We start from the raw sequence: 18,768 nt of genomic DNA, 5'->3' as shown, positions 1-18,768 counted from the left end.
TTGTCTCTCTCTGGTTAGGACACTGTCCCAGACTCCCCCCATGATTTCGGCAAATTGCTTCATCTGTGCCTCAGTTTCCCTGCGTATAGCATGGGGACAGTGCTACTTCCCCTCCTTCCGCTCTTTGGCTATTTACACGGGGTGGCCCAGATCCTCATCTGTATTTAGGGTCTGAACTTTTGGGGCTGGGGACTCTCCCTCTCTCTGTGTGTACAAGGGCCTAGCACCCTGGGGCCCTGAGATGAACTGGAGCCTCTGAATGCACCTGGGCTCTAAGTCAGAGGGGGCCGACACTGGCTGTGAGGAGCGTCAGTGAAATATAATGGCACTGGGGCCAATAGAGGTTGAGCCCTGGGCTGCTACTGACCTTATTCCTCCCCCAAAGCTGTAGTGTCTGAAACCTAGAGGGGGGAATATATGAGGGGGAAGTGCTGAGGGCAGGTGGGTTCCGGAGGAAGGGCAGCTTGCGGGGGGTCCCTTCCCAGCCAGGTATGTGCCCCAAGCGTTGGTCTCTACAGAGACCCCGATAGAGAGGGAGACCATCTTGCGGTGAGATGGTAGCCTGCCCGCTGCTGGTTGTGGCCAGTTGAGTGGTGCATAGGGCAGTCTCTCTGTGCAAGAGCCAGGAGCTATGGGGGACAGGTTCCCCTCTGCCTCGGGCACGTGGAGCCCCTTGTGTGACAGGAGTGGGTGAGTGTCTCTAGGGCACTTTGCACTATCGCCGGTCGGGCGGCCAGCCGGACCGGCCTGTAGCCGGACTCCTGAGGGCGTTATACGGTTCCCGTGTGGGGTGCGTTCTCCCAGCGGCTGGGCTCGCACGCTCAGCGCTAAGGCTGCAGGTGACACAGAGCTGATCGTTGCTGGCCTAGGAGCTGAGTCAGCAGGGCTTTGGGCGGAGTCGGCTTGTGGGGCAATTTTACCACCCATGTGAGAGAGGAGCTGTGCGTGTGTCTCTCTCTGACAGTATGGAAATCCCGTGAGCTCACAGCTGTACCTAGACCTCAGGGAGGCAGCTGGGCCTAACGACATTACAGAGAGAGACATAAACAGGAAGCACAGGGAGGTGCTTTGTAGAGGAGGGATCTGTGCAGCTGCAGCTGATCATAATCAGCGTGTTGATCCGGCACCGCACCCGATGCAGCACCTCCAGCCAGGCAACCCACTGCCCCTCCCTCTGGCGGATCTCAAAGCACTTGCTGCACATTGGCTGGCCAAGCCTCCCACATGCCCTGGGACTAGAGGGGGGGTGATTGTCCCCACGTCACACAGAGGTGAGTGTGGGGCTAAAGGAGCTAACACAATTTCAGGTCTTCCTTTAAAAATAATTGCCGGGATCTTCCACCTGCCTTTGGGGGAAAGGTCAGCATTGCTGTCTAGGGGGCTGAGCACTAGACTCAGACTAGGGCCAGGCCTAAGTGACTTTACCAAGGTCTCACAGAGTCACCGGGGGACCTTGGGATGGAACCCAGGAGTCCTGACTCCTAGTCACCCTACACTTAAGTACTGGATGTTACGTGATCTGGAATTGAACTCCTAGTCTCATGCACTAAGGCCTGGAATATGCCCTGCTCTCACATGCTGGGGAAATGACTCTGACGTGAGCAATTAGTTAATTAACACAACTCAGCCACTAGTAAGGGGAGGACAGGTAAACAAGCACTGGTGCCATGGGAGAGGCAGTGTGCCCAGTGTCTGGTAAGAGCTGTCTCATATACACCGGGCTCTGTATAGCCACATCTGCTGAACTTGTCCTAGAATCCGCCTCTTGCCACAGATCCGTGGCCTGGAATCCCAACTTTAATATTTTTTTAAAAAAGCATGTTCGTGACTGGGAAGAGAAGCTTCCTGATTTTAATTGCTGGGGCATTTTTCTTCCTGAGTCTGCATGTGGCCTGAGACAATAGCTTAGAGAGGTGTGAACTCTCACATTAATGGCAATGTTGTGTTAACTCTGGAACCTACTGATGGTCATTTAAATCTCAACACTGTTTCACTGCTCATCGTTTTAGCAGAAACATCAAGCAGCGCAGAGCAGGAAGTTAAGGAGTTTGATTGTGCCTGCAATAAGCAAGTGGACAGAAGGGCTCAATTAGATTCTTTCTTTAAGTGAACTCTCAAAAATGCAACAGTTCCCATTTTAACTTCATTTCTGAACTGAACCTTCCTCTGCCTGAGCGCCTTTTAGTGTTCTCATGCGTGTACTGAGTCTGCTCCTGGCTGCTCTAGTCAATAAGCTTTAGACACAACACATGAGCCCCTCGCTGCTGCTGCTGACTCATCTCCTCAGAGAAGCTTGGACGTGTGACCCAGCAAACCCAGAAGGCAAGTCCAAAGAACCCACAATGGCTGAAACATCATGCGTGGTTTTTTCTTTTTTAAATACAATCTCTTGATTTTTGCAGAATTGTGAGCACCGGGGCTGGTAATGTTATTAATCTAGTGGAGAAAGGGAGGAAAAGCCAACAGCTGGGAGCTGAAGTTGGGGGGGAAATCAAACTGAAAGGGGACCCACATCTCTACCCGTGAAGGCAATAGGCGATGAACTGCTGAAATAGTTCCTCTAGGGATGTGCTATGGCTTCTTAATGCTTGTATTGTAGTAGCATCAGGATGCCCTTTCATAGCCCAGCACCCCACTGCACTAGACTAGTGTCATGATTTCCAGAGGTAAAAAAGTCCCATCCAAGGGGCACTTAGATTTGAACCAGGAACCTCTTGAGCTGCAGTCATCTGTTCTACTGCTGAGCTACCCCCCTTTGTACTGAGGAGGTGCTGTGGTGTCCTACAGAAGGCAGCTAAACCTGCATGCGTCCTTTGCACTTCAGCTCTAGGAGTCCGGGATATGAAAGAGGCACCTTGGCTCAGATCCTCAAAGGTATTTAGGCATCTACCTCACCAAAATACCTTTGAAGCTCTGGGCCCTTGTGTTTTAATTACAGAATTGCGTAGCCACTGGAACCGTGACTAAGTGGTAAAGACCAAAATTCCCTGGTTTCACTCTAGGGCATGCTCCAAACCGTGCCGTCTCTCTGTGCAGGCTCTCTGAGAATCAAACCCTGCCTGCAGATTGCTCTGAGCTGCATTTACCTACACGTGCCGAGGTGGTGGACAGCTGTGTTAGCCATGGGGCTCCTGGATCTTTGTAACACTCAGCCGCTCTTCAGCTACCCCTCCCCTGATTAACATAACTAGTAGGCCTAACTTATTTGTTCGGACACGCTGCATCTCCTCTGCTCACGCTGCGCCAGACAGTCACTAGGCAACAAGGAGATAGTACTTATTGCCAGCTGGCCTTATGAACAGGTAATGTAAGCGGTAAGGCAGCGGGGGAGATGTGGAACCCAGTGGTAGAGCATTTGACTGCAGATCAAGAAATCTCTGGTTCACTCGCAGGTCCTACCTTCTTTTCTTTGCATCCTTTTTTCTGGGAGCAGCTAACATCCCTTTGTGCTGATCACCACACAAAGAGAAATTGAATTCTGCAGGCTACGATACCGGTAATCAAATATCAGGCTTCCAGTACTGCCCTGATTGCCATGGGCGATTTAGGAAGCAGTGTGAGGTCTCCCCAATATATACACACACGCACACAAAGAGTACAGCAAAGCTATGCTCATGCACACACACGCAATGGGAGAATACAGCAATCACACACATACAGCGATGTGCAAAACTCAAGGGCATTATTGCAGGGAACAGCCCGTGCTTCGAAGCATCAGGTCATGTTATAGCTCAGTGGTTTAACCTGGTGGCTCAGAGCCACCACTGACAAAAGCCAGCCCCCTGAGTGCTGAAGGATCATACATGTTTATTTGAGAGCAGGGCTATGTACATGCTATTTACAGGGAATAAATACAGAGCTCTTGTCCTCAGGGAAGGATGCACAGTCACCTCCTCTCTACAGCAAGGGCTTCATGCATCTCCAGTTACTTTTATCCTGCCAGTACTCGAATGCTTTCCTGGAGGGGACAAGAAGGGAGCGATCCAGGGGTCAGAGCGTGACTAGGCTCAGAACAGGAATTTCTGTTCTGCCCTTCTCCGCCCGACACTGGAATTGCACAGCATGCGCTGGGGGTGGGTAGGTATTATCCCCATTTTAAAGATGGAGAAACTGAGGCCCAAAGTGGGGGTGGGACTCGCCCAAGGAGTCAGTGGAATAGCACCCAGAAAACCTGCAAAATTCCCCTACTCTAACCAGCAGACCTCATTGCCTCATAGGGAGCAGGATGGAGTCCTGGCTCCCAAGCCCCGTCTCTAACCACTAGACCACACTCTCCTCCCAGAACCTGGGTTCGGACCTAGGAGTCCTGGGTCCCACGCTCCGGCTCTGATCATTATAACCCACTATCCCCTTCAAGTAAAGAGCAGGGGCAATGCATCCAGCATTGCCAGACATTCACTAATGCCCCTGCACCTCCTGCTGTATTCTGTCCCGGCAGGTCTGATGGCATGAAAGCCCCTATCCTCCTCCTTGTCCCAGAGTCCTGCCCCGGACCAGGCAGGATCTCCACAGTACCTCCAGGCCCTGAGCACACCCGGTGAGCAGCTCCCCACACTCACTCTCGGCCAGCAACCCCGGTCCTGCACACCAGCCCCTCCTGGCAGGGGCAGACCTGGTTGATGCTGAAGGCCAAGCCTCCCTGGGGCACAAAGCAGCTCTCGTCCAAGGCCAGCCTCTTCTTGCAGAGCAGCTCGCCATGATGGCGAGCGCAGCAGGCGGCCACACCACAGTCCTTGTCCTGGCGGCAGCGGGCACCTGGGGGCAGACAGGGTGTGTGGGGGGGTGGGAGATAGGTAGTCAGGAAGGGGCTTCATCCGTTTCCCCCCCACCCTCCGGGACCCCACACCCTGTCTCTCTTGTTGCTCTCCTTCCCACCCAGCATAGCACCCAGTCCCTCCCCTCTTGTGGATGCAAGGGCCTCCTCCTCTGCAGTCTGGACCAGCCTCCCACAGAAACCCCACTCCTCTGGGTGCAGGAGCTGGACCCTCCCCACAGCTGTGCCTTGCCCCGCCTCCTAGGGGAGGCACGGGGCGGGGGGGGCGTGGCTGGAGCACCCTGCCCTATAGCTAGTCTCTGTCTCCCAGTGGCCAGGTGTAAATTACAGCAGCTGGGAGGCTGCTCCGCCTTAACGCCAGGGGCCCACGCAGGCCTAGTACTCAGCCTCTGACCAGTAGGAGCTCCTCCACCCCGGCCACGCCTGAAGCCCAGGGATGGGATAAGGGCGACTCGGGCCCGGAAAGCAGCTCCTCTCCATGCCTTACCCTCCTGCCCATCCAGCACGGGCCTGTGGCACTTGCCAAACATACAGCTCAGGCCCCTGGCGCAGTGGGTGTCGCGGCGGCAGTACTGTCCCTCCTGGCGCAGGGGAAGGCACAGCCGGAAGTGCTTATCGCAGAAGAGCCCGTGGGTGCAGTGTCGGTCCTGACTACACGTTGTGGCCGCCTGCGGGGAGAGATGATGCAAGGTCAGATGGGAAAGGCATGTCCCTGTTGCTTCCTTGGCAGAGGAGGCGGGGGCGGGGTTGACTGGGGAAGCAGCCCCCACAGCTGAGTTCCTATCCCCGCATTTCCCATAGCAATCGCAAAGCCAACCTGGATTCCAAATGTCCCAACGCTAGGGGGTGCTGAGACCTGGCGGGAGGGTTGATTCAATGTGTGATAGCAACAGGGGCAAGGTGTGGACTCAGGCTCAGCAAGGCCCCTGAGTTCCCACCCAACCTGTCAACCCAGAATCAGATTAATTTTTGACCTGTTGGGACATCCTAATTGCAAACCCTTCTGTGGAGGGAAAAGGCCTGGTTAGCTCATAATTTCCAAAGCCACCAATCATTTTTCGGGGAAGGAGTTGGGGAGGGAGTGGAGGGCAGGGGGATTCAGTTTTTCTCCCCACTGGAGATGCCTTAAAGCGGTCTCATATTCAGTAAGCACCCAGCCCCTGCAAATCAGGCCAGGCCCCTTGAAGCTGGACACTGAAAATCTTGAGTCACTTTTGGAAATCTTGCCCAGAGATGTCTGGCTGACAAGGATTTTCTAGATCCAGGTGCCACACTCCTTGGCCCATCGCTGGAAGGCAGCCGAGGAAAGGCTGGGATGGGACTCCTGGGTTCTCTTCCCAGACTAGCTGCATGAACTTGGCCTTAGTTTCCCTAACTTGAAATTGGGGTTAATAATTCTTCCCTCCCAGGGGCTTGTGAGGGTTAATTAATTTATTTAGCACATGAGTTCTTTGCGGGAAGGACCATGTTTTGTTGTGTTTGCCAAGCACTCAGCATCATATGGACCTGGTCCATTACTGGCGCTCTTAGCACAATCAGAATACTACATAGTCAAAATAATAATTAAGTCCTTGAGAACTTCTGTACTAAGCATATGGGTTAGAGCTGCTCAAAGCCAGCAGGCCACTCCTGACAGAGACAGTTTGTATAAATCACTCCAGAATTTATGGTTTGTTTTAAGCACTTCTGTGTATGAGGCTCTTTCTAACCAAGGCACTGTTAGGAAGTTATAGACGGTGATGTAGGTTTAGTAGAAAAAATAGTTTCACATGAATAGCAATGTTTTCTTGGTTTTCTTTTTTAAAGAATCCGTAAAAACAGGGTGAGGTTTTGTACGGTTTGGATTTAAACACTGCAATGCTGAGTTAGTGCATGAGAACCAGGAAGTGAAACTTAAACAGAAAACAAAGTGAAACACGCCGGCTACATCTGAGCTGTAATTGGCTGAAAATTTTCCGTCTACATTTTTTTTGTAACAAAAAATTGGGTTGTTTTTTTTTTTGATGAAATGAAAATTTTCACAGAAAATAAGTTTTCAATGAAATTTGGCATGGGAGGGTTTCTTTGGGGAAAAAACAAAACAAAAAAACAAAATTCCTCTCCCCACCCCCACTAACATTTTTGGTTTTTCAGTGAAAACCTGAACATTTTTGAAGAAAAATTTGAATGAGCATGGACAAAAAATTAGTGTTTGCAGGAATTTTTACAAGGGGGGGAAGCATTTCCCAACTTAAATCTATTTTTGACATTCCTCCTGGGTTAATAACCTGAGGGGCTTCTAATAACACAGCTCAAGAACTGATTTTGAGATATCTAATATATATGTGGCTGTGTCCCCTTAAGGATTAAAACACCCAGCTAGGGAAGCTTTTTACAGTCATTAATTGCTTAAAGCTCACACACCCCTTGTGAGTGTCCATTGATTTTTGAGGCCAGAGGGACCCTCTTTTGCCTGTTTGGATTCATTGGACTTCCTCAAAACAGGCCAGAGAATTCCATACCCATAAAACACCTGCTCCAGGTGAGGCTCGAACTCACAACCTCAGCATTGCTCAGTCAAGTACTGCTTTATAAGTACTGTGCGCTAACCAATTGCGCCACTGGAGCATCTGCAAATTCATTTTCTCTGCCTCTGAATCAGGATTGGCACAGCAACGGGTGCCGCTCTTTCAAAGCATGCAACACTCCTCTGCTCTACCCACAAGGCCAGTGGTTTTTCAAAGTTTTTTTTCATTTGCGGATCCCTAAAAAATTTCAAATGGGGTTGCGATCCCCTTTGGAAATCTTAGACATAGTCTGCGGACCCCCAGGCGTCCACAGGCCACAGGTTGAAAACCACTGCACTAGGCTGTCAAAGGGCACCAAATGTACTGCTGCATTGGCTACGAATTGCCCTTGGGCCACCTGCCTGGAAGCCAGCAACGCTAACTTCTATACCTCTCCTCACTGTATTTTCCACTGAATGCATCCGATGAAGTGAGCTGTAGCTCACAAAAGCTTATGCTCAAATAAATTGGTTAGTCTTTAAGGTGCCACTAGTACTCCTTTTCTTTTTGCGAATACAGACTAACACGGCTGCTACTCTGAAACCCTTCTATACCATAAATGTATCTGTTTTACAGCAGGGGAAAATGAGGTACAGCAAGATTACAGGGCCTGATTCAGAGCCTGTGCAGTCAATGAAAAGATTCCTGTTAACTTTAAGGGGCTTTGAACAAGGCCCCGATTTGTCATAGGTCATGCAGTAACAGTGAGGGATAGAACCCAAGAGTCCTGGCGCCCCAGGCCTGGTTCTAGCTAATAGAGCTCACACCTTCCCATGAGCAGAGAATAGAACCCAAGAATTCTGATTCTTTCTCCCACCCAAAAAAATCCCGTGCTCTAACCACTGGCCGTATGTACCCCGTATTACACTGCAAAGGCTGGCCTGTTAGATGCAGGATGCACAAGGAGAAATAGAGACCCCTCCCTGCCTCTGATACTTGGTCCCCGACAGTCAAACCAGGCAGGCTGAAGGCTGCGGGGCAAGTGCCCACCCATCCCTTGCTTACCGTAATTTCCTCGGCCAGGGGGCTGGAGCTTTTGGAGAGGGCGGCCTCATCTGGGGCGTGGTAGGGCATAGAGTACATCCATGCCCAGATGTAGCCGTGCGCAGCAGGCAGGGGCCACAGGAGCAAGGAGAGGAGCCAGAGCCTGGCAGGAGATGCCCACATGATGATCTGGCAAATGGTAGGGTGAGGATCTTCCCTTTGGAGTGATAGGAAACCCAGTGCCAGCCCCTAGGTTTATATAGCCCAGAGCCTATCTCAGTCCCTGCTGCTAAAGCTGTTTGACCATCTAATGGGAAGGAGGAGGCAATCAGGGGTTAAAGGATTAGCATAATCACCGGCCTTCCCAAAACAGCCCCCAAAATAAATAAGCCCCCAGCAATCTGGCTCTGGGCTCACTGAGCACACGAGGGGCAGCCCCAGGATCCAGCCAGCTCCAGCACCGCGCCAATTAGCCAGAGTCCAGCTGCTTAATGCTTTCCGAGGGGGATGCGAGTTGCAGGTCTCAATGCAGATCCAGCATGCCGTGTACAAGGGCTGAGACTGCACAGAGCCAATGGCTCAGGGGTGCCGTGCTGGGGACGCGTCTGAGGCCCTAACATACATTGGCTTATAGAATGTAGGGCCAGGCAGGCGTATTCTGATGGAATTCTCTCCCTCTGTGTCTGTGCAGCGCCCAGCACCATGGGGCCCTGATCTCAGTTGGAGCTGCTAGATGCTATCATAATATAGCTAGTAAGTAATAATGGTCATTAACCCATGGCGCTTTGCGTAAGAGTCAGGGCTTTGAACCCAGTGTCCTGGCCAAATTCCATCCTGTGGGATTATACAAGGGGCGCAGACACTGTCACAAAGAAAACACACAAATTTGGGTCAGTAATTGAAACAGAAAACAAGAATGTCAGTTTCACTTCTCTGACCAGAAACATGTTTGGATCCGTCTGTTCCACTACAACCGAAATGTGCTAGCCACAGCATTGTTATTATCAGCTGCCTTATCTGTAGGCTTGGAAGGATTTGATTTTTCCTGGGAAATGTCAATTTCACTGGAGACACTCAAACCAAAGAAGAAAATATTTCCACTGGTGATAATCGAAATTGACAGATAAGCAAAGTAAGAAAAGAGCTGCTTGAGAACTGATCAGAGGTTGACTTATGGACAGTTGCTTCCTATATTTGGACGTGTGATATTGACAACTTGTGCTTTAATGGTTATAAAGCTTTTGAATCTCAATGTCTATTGTCATTAAATAATTTTTGTCTCTCCCACCACCGGCTCCAAATTTCCTGCAATTGTGAAAACTGAAATAGAAAAAAGAATAACAATGATGCTTAAAACTAAACACCGATATCTGTCAAAATTATAAAAAAGTAAAAATGGAATTCTGCCAGGCCTGAGTATATCCTGGCCTTGTAAAGACAGCTCCATCCCTAAAGAACATACAGGCTAAATAGATGAGGCAGACTGCCCCCATTTCACAGGTAGAAGAACTGAGACACAGATTCTCAAAGCTATTTAGGTGCCTAACTCCTAATGATTTCAGTGGGAGCAAGGCACCAGAGTCCCTTGCCTGAGGTCACACAGGGCAGCCTGTTGCAGACAGAGGGATTGATTGCAGATCTTTTGAGGTCTAGCAGGCAAGGCATAGCCGTAGAGTCTGGATCTAGGCTTTGGGGATGCTTGGATGCTGGGCCTGGTTTTCTGCTCATTTCCAGTCAGAAGCTGTTTCTATCAGCTTTCCAGCCCAGGGTACTTGGGGGCTAGGCCAGAGGATGGCTTGGCTAGCTCATGACTCTAATAAATCCCAAATCCCGGACAGGGAATTGGGGCTAGTCTTGGCTAGTAGTGGCCGTGGGATGACCAGGGCCTTATTCAGGGAAGGGAGTCACTGTTAAGGATCTGTCATAGGCCCAGCTGGAGCCCAGGTCCCTGTCCGAGTCTGTATATGCTTCTGTGGTTTGCAGGTACATTACGAGGCACTGTTCATCCCAGTCTGCAGGGCTTTTGTGCAGACCCTGCCAACACCCCCTCAGTAGACCACAGAGAGCAAAGGAAGTATCCTGAGCAGAGTTCATGCCTGCCCAGCTTCTCTGCCTGTTAGAAACCACCCCATAGGTGTGCACAGTGCCCTGATACTTTCTCTACTGTTCTGGGGCACCAGATTGGGAGTCGGGACACTTTGGATCTATCCCCAGCTCAGACGGGGAAGGTGATCTAGTGATGGGAACTGGCAGCCAGGACTCCTGGGTTCCATTTTCATTGGTTCACTGTGTGACCTTGAAGGAGTCACTCCCTCACTCCATGCCTCAGTTTCCCCATCCTGACGTAACAGGGCTAACAATGCCATAAAGCGCTTTGAGATCCTCTTTGTCTGTGCAGCATGTTATTAGCCCCAGCTCTCTAGACGTGTCCTTTGGGATAGTTTATCCAAGTTCTCCCGACCTGTCACCTCATCCTTCTGACAAACCCTCAGAGTGACATGCTTAGCACTTCCCCTAATGGGTTTGCAAATGACCGTGTTTGCCTGGCGCTGGGGGCCTTATCTTCTGCTCCTCTGGACAAATTGGCCCAGCTGGGGGGCTGAGTGGAATGACCAGCTGTGGGCAAATAAATAAATGCTCTCCTCTGAGAGGATTCCTCAGGAGACAATGCTGTCTCTGCCTCCCTCAATCAAGAAGGTTTAGCAGTGGCTGATTTTCCCCCCCCTCCCATCAAGTTTCTGACTCTTTAATATATTTTACAGTAAGTAAAAATACACTCCTAGGCACCACTGATGTTCTGCTTAGGGAACATGAGGGACGGCTAGGCCTTGTACCAGCTCTCTGCACAGGGGGTAAATTTCACCCACAGCAGCTAGCTAACCAAGAAAATAATGGTTATGGTGGGTCATCTCCTTACCCTCTAGGTTTAATATCCCCAGTCCTGAAGCTTCTGTTGCTTCCCTGCATAGACCTCACTCAAATTGCGCTGTCCAGACTTTCTTCATTTCCTCTCCTTCTTCCTGCTTATACTTCTCCCGCTTGGCAATTCCCCGCCCTCTAGGATAGTTACACCCTTTGGTGATTTGGACTCGTTATGATGTCGCCAGCTAATTAGGTTTGGTTTTAAAATCCCAGCTCCTGGAGTCATGTGATTTAAGTGAAACTCTCAAGCCTGGTCTATACCTAAAACTTAGATCAACCTAGCTACCTTGCTCAGGGCTGTGAAAAATTTCACATCCTGTGTGACGTAGTTAAGTTGACCACTGTAGCTTTGCTTTCAAAGTAAGTTTTTGGCCTTCATGGTGGCGGAGGAAAGTGGGAAACATCATGCTGCCAGCTCAGAAACCATCAGTACACTAAACAGAACCCCAGCTGTGTTACTGTTTGAAATCTCGTAATTTGTAAATTGATCTTGTGATTTTAGCACCTGACTCGTGATTTTTGAGGGGGTTGGAATGGACAATGCTGCTGTTATGCTCACTGCCACTTAGTCACGAAAAGCCGGGAATGTCCCGAGTTTAATGGGAGCCTCTCACAGAGCCCCTCCTGGAATGTCGCTGGATCATGCACTTGTGAGAAGCGAAATTAGTGCCTCGCCAGAGGGACTGCCAGCTCTGGGGCCTGCTGGATCCAAAGGGCCACAGCCAGAACACCCTTAGCTCTGGGCCCTTAAGGAAAACAATATGTACTCATTAACTAGCTGCCAGTGAGGGGTAACGTCACTGGGGCCTCTTTTGTCCTGGAGCTTTGTGAGGGGAGCTGTGCGGGTGGGGTGGGTGGTAGGCCAAGGGTGAGCACCAGGAGACAAAAGCACTGAAGGAAAGGAGACAGAATCGGATTCTTTGTGTGATCGTCTCCTTTCCCGTAGAAAGGAGTCCAGAGAATTCTGTGCTCAGTCAGCTGGTCCCATGTTACCCAGCTTAATAAGATGCTCTGCTACCGGTGTGTGGCATAGTACTAGGATGTCAAGCAAGCTGCCCTGTATTCCTTGCTCTGTCACAGGCCAGCTGCTTGGCCTCAGTTTCCCCATTTGTAAAACAGGGTGATGTTCCTACCCTCCTCTTTAAAGTGTTTTGAGATCTGCTGATGAGAGGCTCTTACACAGATCTCTTACAGGGATTACAAATAGCAGGGTCTCCAAAGTATGAAAAGGAGGCCAACTCCTGAGGTGTTGCCAGAGGTTGGCAAGACCAGCACATAGGAGGGCTTCTGTTGAAGTCAGTGGTCCTCTCCAATTTTGTGGGTGTAAATAAAATGGGATCCAAATCTAGTTTTAGGTTTGAGCTGGCAAATATGCCCCTTCCCCTGACACTGGAGCAATATCCACTAAGGGGACTGCTCACTACAGACGGGTGATTCTAAAAAGTCTTTTGAAAACAGGCTCTGGCAGCAGAGTCCTGGCACGGGTAACAGGACACCTGGGTTCTATTCTAGGCTCCAGGAAGCAGAGTATCTAGTGCTTAAGGCAGGGGCTGGGAGTCAGGACTCCTGGGTTCTCTCAGCTCTACTCCTGATTTGCTGTGTGTGTTTATAGAGAGTCTTAAATAGCAAATATTTATTTAGCTTCCTAGGGCATTATCACTGATCAGGGCAGTTTCCCTTTATCAGTCTCCAGCTGGGCGTTTGTCCCTGTCACATTTGGTCGAGGTCTCTGCAAAATCCTGGTCCCTGCTGCATATCAGCTACAACCAGCCATTTCTCTGTTAGTTCCCAGGGCCCCCACTGTAACCAGCACTTGGGCAGCAGGAAGGTCAGTAGCTCTGACTGCGCTGGGCTGGTACACTCTTCAGATGGGTTAATAATCTCCGCTCCAGAGAGCACATTTGAATCTAACCCCTGTTGGTTCTTTTATCTTGATGACTGCTCGAGGCAGGTTTTCCTCTGCCCCCAACATCTACCATCAGGGTCGGATTTAGGGGCAGGCAACCCAGGTGAGCGCTCGGGCTGGGGGGGGTTCTGTTTTTGTGGTTAGCGACAAAAGGGGAAATAGAATGTTTGAAGTCATATGTTTCAGGTGTTCTGCAGGTGGATTCATTTGTCACTAAACTCCTGGAATGTTCTGGACCTTTGTAGAATCTTGTGGAACCTTCCAGACTCTCTAAGAAAGACATTTGCCTCAAACCTTCTAGAACAGCGGTTCTCAAACTTTAGCAACCTGAGGACCCCCATTTAGATTTAAACATTTTCGTAGACCTCCAACCCCTCTGCTCAGCCCCAGGCCCCACTCCCCACTCCCACTCCACCCCTTCCCACAAGGTCCCACCCCTGCCCCACCTCTTTTCCACCTCTTTCTGCCCCCTCCCCCAAGCGCCCCATCCCCGCTCCTCCCCCTCCTTCCCAGCACCTCCTGCATGCCGCTGAACAGCTGTTCCCCGGCGTGCAGGAGGCACTGGGAGGGAGGGGGAGGAGTTGAGGGAAGGGGAGGAGTTGATCTGCGGGGTCCAAGTACAGGTCGGCGGACCCCAGTTTGAGAAACGCCATCCTAGAATGTGGTCAGCCACGCCCTCGCGGGTATATCGGGCAGAGCGTTGCCACTCAGTCCGTGAGATATAAGAACAAAGTGAAGTGAAGTGAGAGCCCAGCTGTGATACTGTGAACCTTGTTTCAGTGGGTAAATGTGAAAGTGTACTTGCGTTTTTAGACTTGAAGAAGAGTGTAAGTAGTGCCTAATAAAGGACATATTTAATGGGCCGCCAGAGATATTTATCGAACCCCTATCTACGCAACAATATAAAATGGAAGGAGGCACCGAAGATGCTCCTCGCCTGGGACGCCATTTGGCCTAGGGCCAGCCCTGTCTACCATTCTACATGTATGAGGTCTTTTTAAAATGTGATTATCTGGTCTTTTCCAAGCAATCACTAAGGGAGCAGGTGGGGCGAGTGATGACATATATTTAAAGGATGTAAGCAATGAGTGGGGGCAAGAAACCACAACTCTTTATGGCCTGGCTTTCCAGTGCTGACGTGAGTCTTTATTTCCTGGCTTTCCGAGGCCACCCTTCGAGGAATGAGGCAGCCCTGGGGACCCTTACTTCTAAGCTAATGAAATTTTTTGGTTGCAAATAACTAGGAACAAAATGTAGTCCCCAGGGAAACTTCCTTAGTAGGATGAATCCGTCGGTGGAATTGTCTCACGAGGAAAGGGGTGGGAACCCCCTTGCTTGGGACAACTAGATTCAAAATCAGCCAGTCTGGTACTAGAAGAACGTGGGCAGAGTTCAGAGGTTGCTTAAGCCAGAGTGATACCTATTCAAGATACAGCTAGTGAAGCTTCCACGGTCTATGTAATTTCTCTGACAGGTTCATTTACTCGCCAGTGAGGAAAATACCAATGTGGAAAGAGTTAAAGGTCTTGAGTTATTTTCCTCCCTTTGTAAATGCCGTGTTATCAAGTGCTTTACGAAGGAAGTCAGTGGCATTATCCCCATTTTACAGATGGAGAAACTGAGGCACAGAGAGGGAAAGTGACTTGTCTGGGGCCAAAACCCATTTCTTCTGAGCCCAGTGCTCTGTCCACTAGGACATGCTGCCTTTAAGAATCTGATTAATGCTTTGTGCCCTCTCTGAATAGAGGACCTGCTTCCCTTTGGCTTGTGACAGAATGGCCATTACACCCCTGAGTCCAGCCTCTGGCTGGGGCCTGGCAACGCCTCTCTTATAGGGGGCACGCGACATACCAAACAGGTACTGCTCACCCCTTTCAGAACCCCACCAGCCAGCTACAGGTTTCTGGGCCGGGAATATTTCAGCAGCATGTTTTGGTGGCTGCCATGTAACTGATGTCTGTCGGTCCCTGCGGTTTCACGGCCTGCAGGAGCTGCACCCCAGATGTGGAGCGGGGTGGACTGCTGTCTACAGATAGACTTGCTATACTTCAACCCGAGGTGATTAGGTTTAATGCAGGAATCTCTGGGGGGAATTCTCCAGCCTGTGCTATGCAGAAGGTGAGACTAGATGATCAGACTAACCCCAGCTGGCCTTCAAAAATGGATAAATCTGCTGCACATCAAGAGTGATGGTGATGTGTAACATCCAACAACCCAGCATTCATGAAAAGGTTTAAAGTCTCCCCCCAGGCTCTTGCTGCTTAAAGCTTTGCTATGCAGTCTGAATCACTCCCTGTGCAAACACACCCCATAGCACAGCGTCCACCCATTGTGTGGGTGGTTGTTTTAGGAGCTGGCTGTAACATATTGCCGATACCCAGTTAAATTAACAGCTGGGCTTGTGCAATCCACTCTATAACAAAATGCTTTCCTCTTGTGTCTTCCAGCAGAGGGGGTATAGCTCAGTGGTAGAGCATTTGACTGCAGATCAAGAGGTCCCCGGTTCAAATCCGGGTGCCCCCTCATTTTAAATACTTATCATTTTTTTACACAGAATCCCCACTGGACAGGGCAAATCTTGTAATGGACAATTATTTTTGTAGTTCCTACAGCACCAATACGGGGCTTAAAATTACCCATCCTATCTCCATTTAACAGGTTTTTTAAAGGGAATCTTTTCACCCCATCTAAAGATTTTTGTAAAACCAAAGTGGAGGTGTAGGGGGAGAGAGTCTGTGGAAATGTTTAATCTGTTTCATTTTCTGTCTTTCTCCAGTTCCAGCCCAATGGCAAGAAAGGCAGGGGTTGCTACAGAAAATATATCTCAGTTAGACTCATGTGAGCCTGCAGTTTTCGCTGTAAGTAGAGTCAGGGTCCAGCTGCCAGCGCTGGGATCCACATGGGTTCTCAGGAATTAGTTCCGTTTTTCTTCTCTTTTTAGTGCCCCCAATGCACTGGGCGCTGTAGCCGGCATGGGAGATAAAGACAGCCTGGAACAGAGAGGAAGGGGACTCAGAGCCAGCCCACCCTGTTCCATACCATGGAGCAGGTGTTTCGGGAAGCTGCAGACAAGATGGGGAAAGGGGGCTACCTCCTGAGCCGGATAAAAAACCCAGCTGTCCGGTGACTCTGACGAGGGCAGGGCAGGTAGTTTGAAGGGCGAATGACTGGTGGGCAAGGAAATTCCTGAACTGAAGGGAAGCTGGAGTTGAGTCCAGAGACTTGGCAGGATGAGACTTGGGAAGAAAAGACTCTCTAGGAGCACCAGGAGCTGCAGTGGGACTGAAAGCTCCCTGGTTCAGAGGTGAATGGAGGGAGACCTGGGAGCCTGGACTTCTGGATTGAGTGTGATATTGGAAACCCCAAAAGGGAAGGGCTTAGCCTTGACAGTGCCCGTGTACACTAATTCCTAAAGGCTTAATCATGGAACTGTAGTGCTGGAAGGGTCTCTGTGACCTCATCAAACCCAGCCCCCTGTGCTGAGGCAGGACCATGTATACCAAGAGACCATCCCTGGCAGGCGTTTGTCCAACCTGCTCTTAAAAACCTCCAGTGATGGGGATTCCACAGCCCCCCTGGGAAGCCTGTTCCAGAGCTTAACCGTAGAGTGAGAGAGTTTTTCTTCATATCTCACCTAAATCTCCCTTGCTGTGGATTAAGCCTGTTACTAGTATATTGAGCCCCGGGAAGGGGGACTTTAGTCTAAGGACTCTGGGCTGTTATTGGGAGCACTAGGTGGGATGCCTGCGGGGCCATGCTGTGGCAGGAAGGGTGCCCCCAAAGAAGCATTATGGTCTACAGGCCTCGGCCTGCTCCCTTGGAGTCCAGGGGAGTCTTGCCACTGACTTCCAGAGCAGTGAAGTCAGACCTAGAGAGACACCTAGACCGGAGATGCATTGGGAGACCCGGGGCCGGTGCCTTGTGGGGCTTGACGTGACAGGGGAGCTGTTCTCGGCCACCTGTCGCAGTGGGGTGAAATACAAGGGGACAGGAGTGGGAACAGGGTGTTCCCCTGTCCCCGCTGGCTGAGTGGAGCAGAGCGATCTGCTTTAGAATGGCACAAGGGTTGTGGCACAATATGTCTCTCAGCCCAGCCCTCCTGAACAACCCTACAATAACAAATGAGGGTGTGTGGAATCAAAAGCTGGGCAAGACGTAGCAGGGCATCTAGTCCCTAGCCTGGACAGCGCCGGGTTATCCCCTGTTGCCAGCATTTTGCTTGGTCTGATCATAAGTGCCCTATGGGATGGGGTTCCCACCTTTCCCTGGAGCAAAGACCCCAGCTTCACCCATCTCTGCCAAGAAGCTTTCCCTTATATTCACTCTCAATTGTCCCCTTTTTAAATGCCACCCTCTTATTCCTAGTCCCACGCTTCTTCTGATTGTTGATTTGCTGGGTGCCTAGGTAGGGCTTAGGGGGCCTTGCCAAGCAGGCTGATTCTCTGCCTTGCTGCCAAGCCACAACTCCTGACAGCAGCAGTCTCTGAGAATCAGGCCAGGCGGGTTGATCTGGATTCAGGTGCTTCGCTTTCGAATGAGCATCTGGGTCTTAGCTCTCTTCTGCCTTCTCCTTTTCCAGCCCCAGGGTAACGTTTTTGCTGGAAAAAGGAACAGTGGCATTATCGCTGCTCATGTTTAATATACAGTAGCGCCGAGAGGCCAACTGAAATCAGGGCTCCCAGAGTAAGAGACAGCCCTGAAGAGCTCACAGTAAAAGGCTGTGCTAAGGAAGGAGGTTTTGGTTTCTATTTCTTGGGAATGGGAATGGAAGAGGGGAAGGGGGGAATAGGGAAGTGGGGTGTGGAATATATTGCATGAAACACAACCAAAATAAATGAAGAATGATGCTTTATTTCCCTTCACGCCACTAGGGGGCAGCAGGACAATGTGAATGCCAGAAGCCAGTAGCCATGTAGGCTGGGTTGCAGAGCGTGGACTCTGCCTTGCCTGGGTGTCAGCGAATTGTAAAGCATGAGGCCAGGACGCTGCTTCCAAGAGCAGAAGGGAGATTGCAAGAAAAGGGGTCAGGCCAGGCCTCAGGAGCAAAGCAAACACTTCCTTCAGTTCTTCCCGGAGCCCTAACGGCTGCCCCCTGCACCTGTGCAGGGTGGATGACTGACCACCCCCCAGGCTGAGCCAGCTGTCATTCTGTGCAGATTCTCTCCCCACTCTGTCACTGACAACCTGGGGCTGGTGTCACAGTCAGTGACCCTTCAAGCTCTGGGTCCCTCCGGGCCCTCATGTGGGGCTGGGACGGGGCAGGGCTCTCCTCTTCCTTCCCTGGTGCACTGGCACCCCCACCTCAGTGGGCAGGCTTGGGGGGGGGGGGGCACATCCCAGCGACGATGGCCTCTTTGGCCTGACATTACCAAGCAGGGCAGTGGGGCTGGCTCAGGGCCTGGGGCAGCCCAGCCTGTGGTCCTGGGCTGATAGACTCTGAGCATCAGTGCCAGAATGCTGCTCGGAGAATCAGTGAGGCAGGCAGCGGCTTGGCAGTGTGTGTGTGTGTGTGTGTGTTGGGGGGAGTGTCCCCATGGAGTTATTCAGCAGGCGGCTGGCTGCGCCGCTGGCCAAGCTGATTGTGTGCAATGGTTGCCTGTGTCCATAAGCAGGGTCCAGACAGGGATGGTGGGGCG

The 18,768-nt window shown here is 50.9% G+C and overlaps 1 protein-coding gene and 2 non-coding genes across 3 annotated transcripts; 1 reads left to right on the top strand and 2 right to left on the bottom strand.

Moving 5' to 3' along the window:
- Positions 1–3,494: 3,494 nt before the first annotated feature.
- Positions 3,495–8,515, bottom strand: LOC119564559 (dickkopf-related protein 4-like). The gene is made up of 4 exons (XM_043536856.1): positions 8,326–8,515; positions 5,262–5,442; positions 4,560–4,755; positions 3,495–3,958 (listed from the first exon to the last, which is right to left on the bottom strand). The coding sequence occupies exons 1-4, from the start codon at positions 8,485–8,487 to the stop codon at positions 3,898–3,900; spliced, it is 600 nt and encodes a 199-aa protein (XP_043392791.1). The 5' UTR covers positions 8,488–8,515; the 3' UTR covers positions 3,495–3,897.
- On the bottom strand, positions 7,288–7,381 carry TRNAI-UAU. The gene is made up of 2 exons: positions 7,344–7,381; positions 7,288–7,323 (listed from the first exon to the last, which is right to left on the bottom strand). It is a non-coding gene; the product is annotated as a tRNA-Ile (tRNA).
- A 7,068-nt stretch (positions 8,516–15,583) lies between the features above and the next one.
- TRNAC-GCA lies at positions 15,584–15,655 on the top strand. The gene has a single exon. It is a non-coding gene; the product is annotated as a tRNA-Cys (tRNA).
- Positions 15,656–18,768: the final 3,113 nt, after the last annotated feature.

Source organism: Chelonia mydas, chromosome 27, assembly GCF_015237465.2.
Source record: "Chelonia mydas isolate rCheMyd1 chromosome 27, rCheMyd1.pri.v2, whole genome shotgun sequence".
Classification (NCBI taxonomy): domain Eukaryota; kingdom Metazoa; phylum Chordata; order Testudines; family Cheloniidae; genus Chelonia; species Chelonia mydas.
Note: the sequence above shows the minus strand (reverse complement) of the source record. Positions and strands in the feature narration are given on the sequence as shown.

What these genes read in the sequence shown, in the direction of transcription:
- LOC119564559 (XM_043536856.1), bottom strand. Translation starts at nt 8,487, where the DNA reads ATGTGGGCATCTCCTGCCAGGCTCTGGCTCCTCTCCTTGCTCCTGTGG. An exon ending in CCCTGGCCGAGGAAATTACG is followed by an intron (nt 5,443 to 8,325) that starts GTAAGCAAGGGA and finishes CTCTCCCCGCAG; the next exon opens with GCGGCCACAACGTGTAGTCA. An exon ending in ACCGGGGTTGCTGGCCGAGA is followed by an intron (nt 3,959 to 4,559) that starts GTGAGTGTGGGG and finishes TGTCCCCTCCAG; the next exon opens with GAAAGCATTCGAGTACTGGC.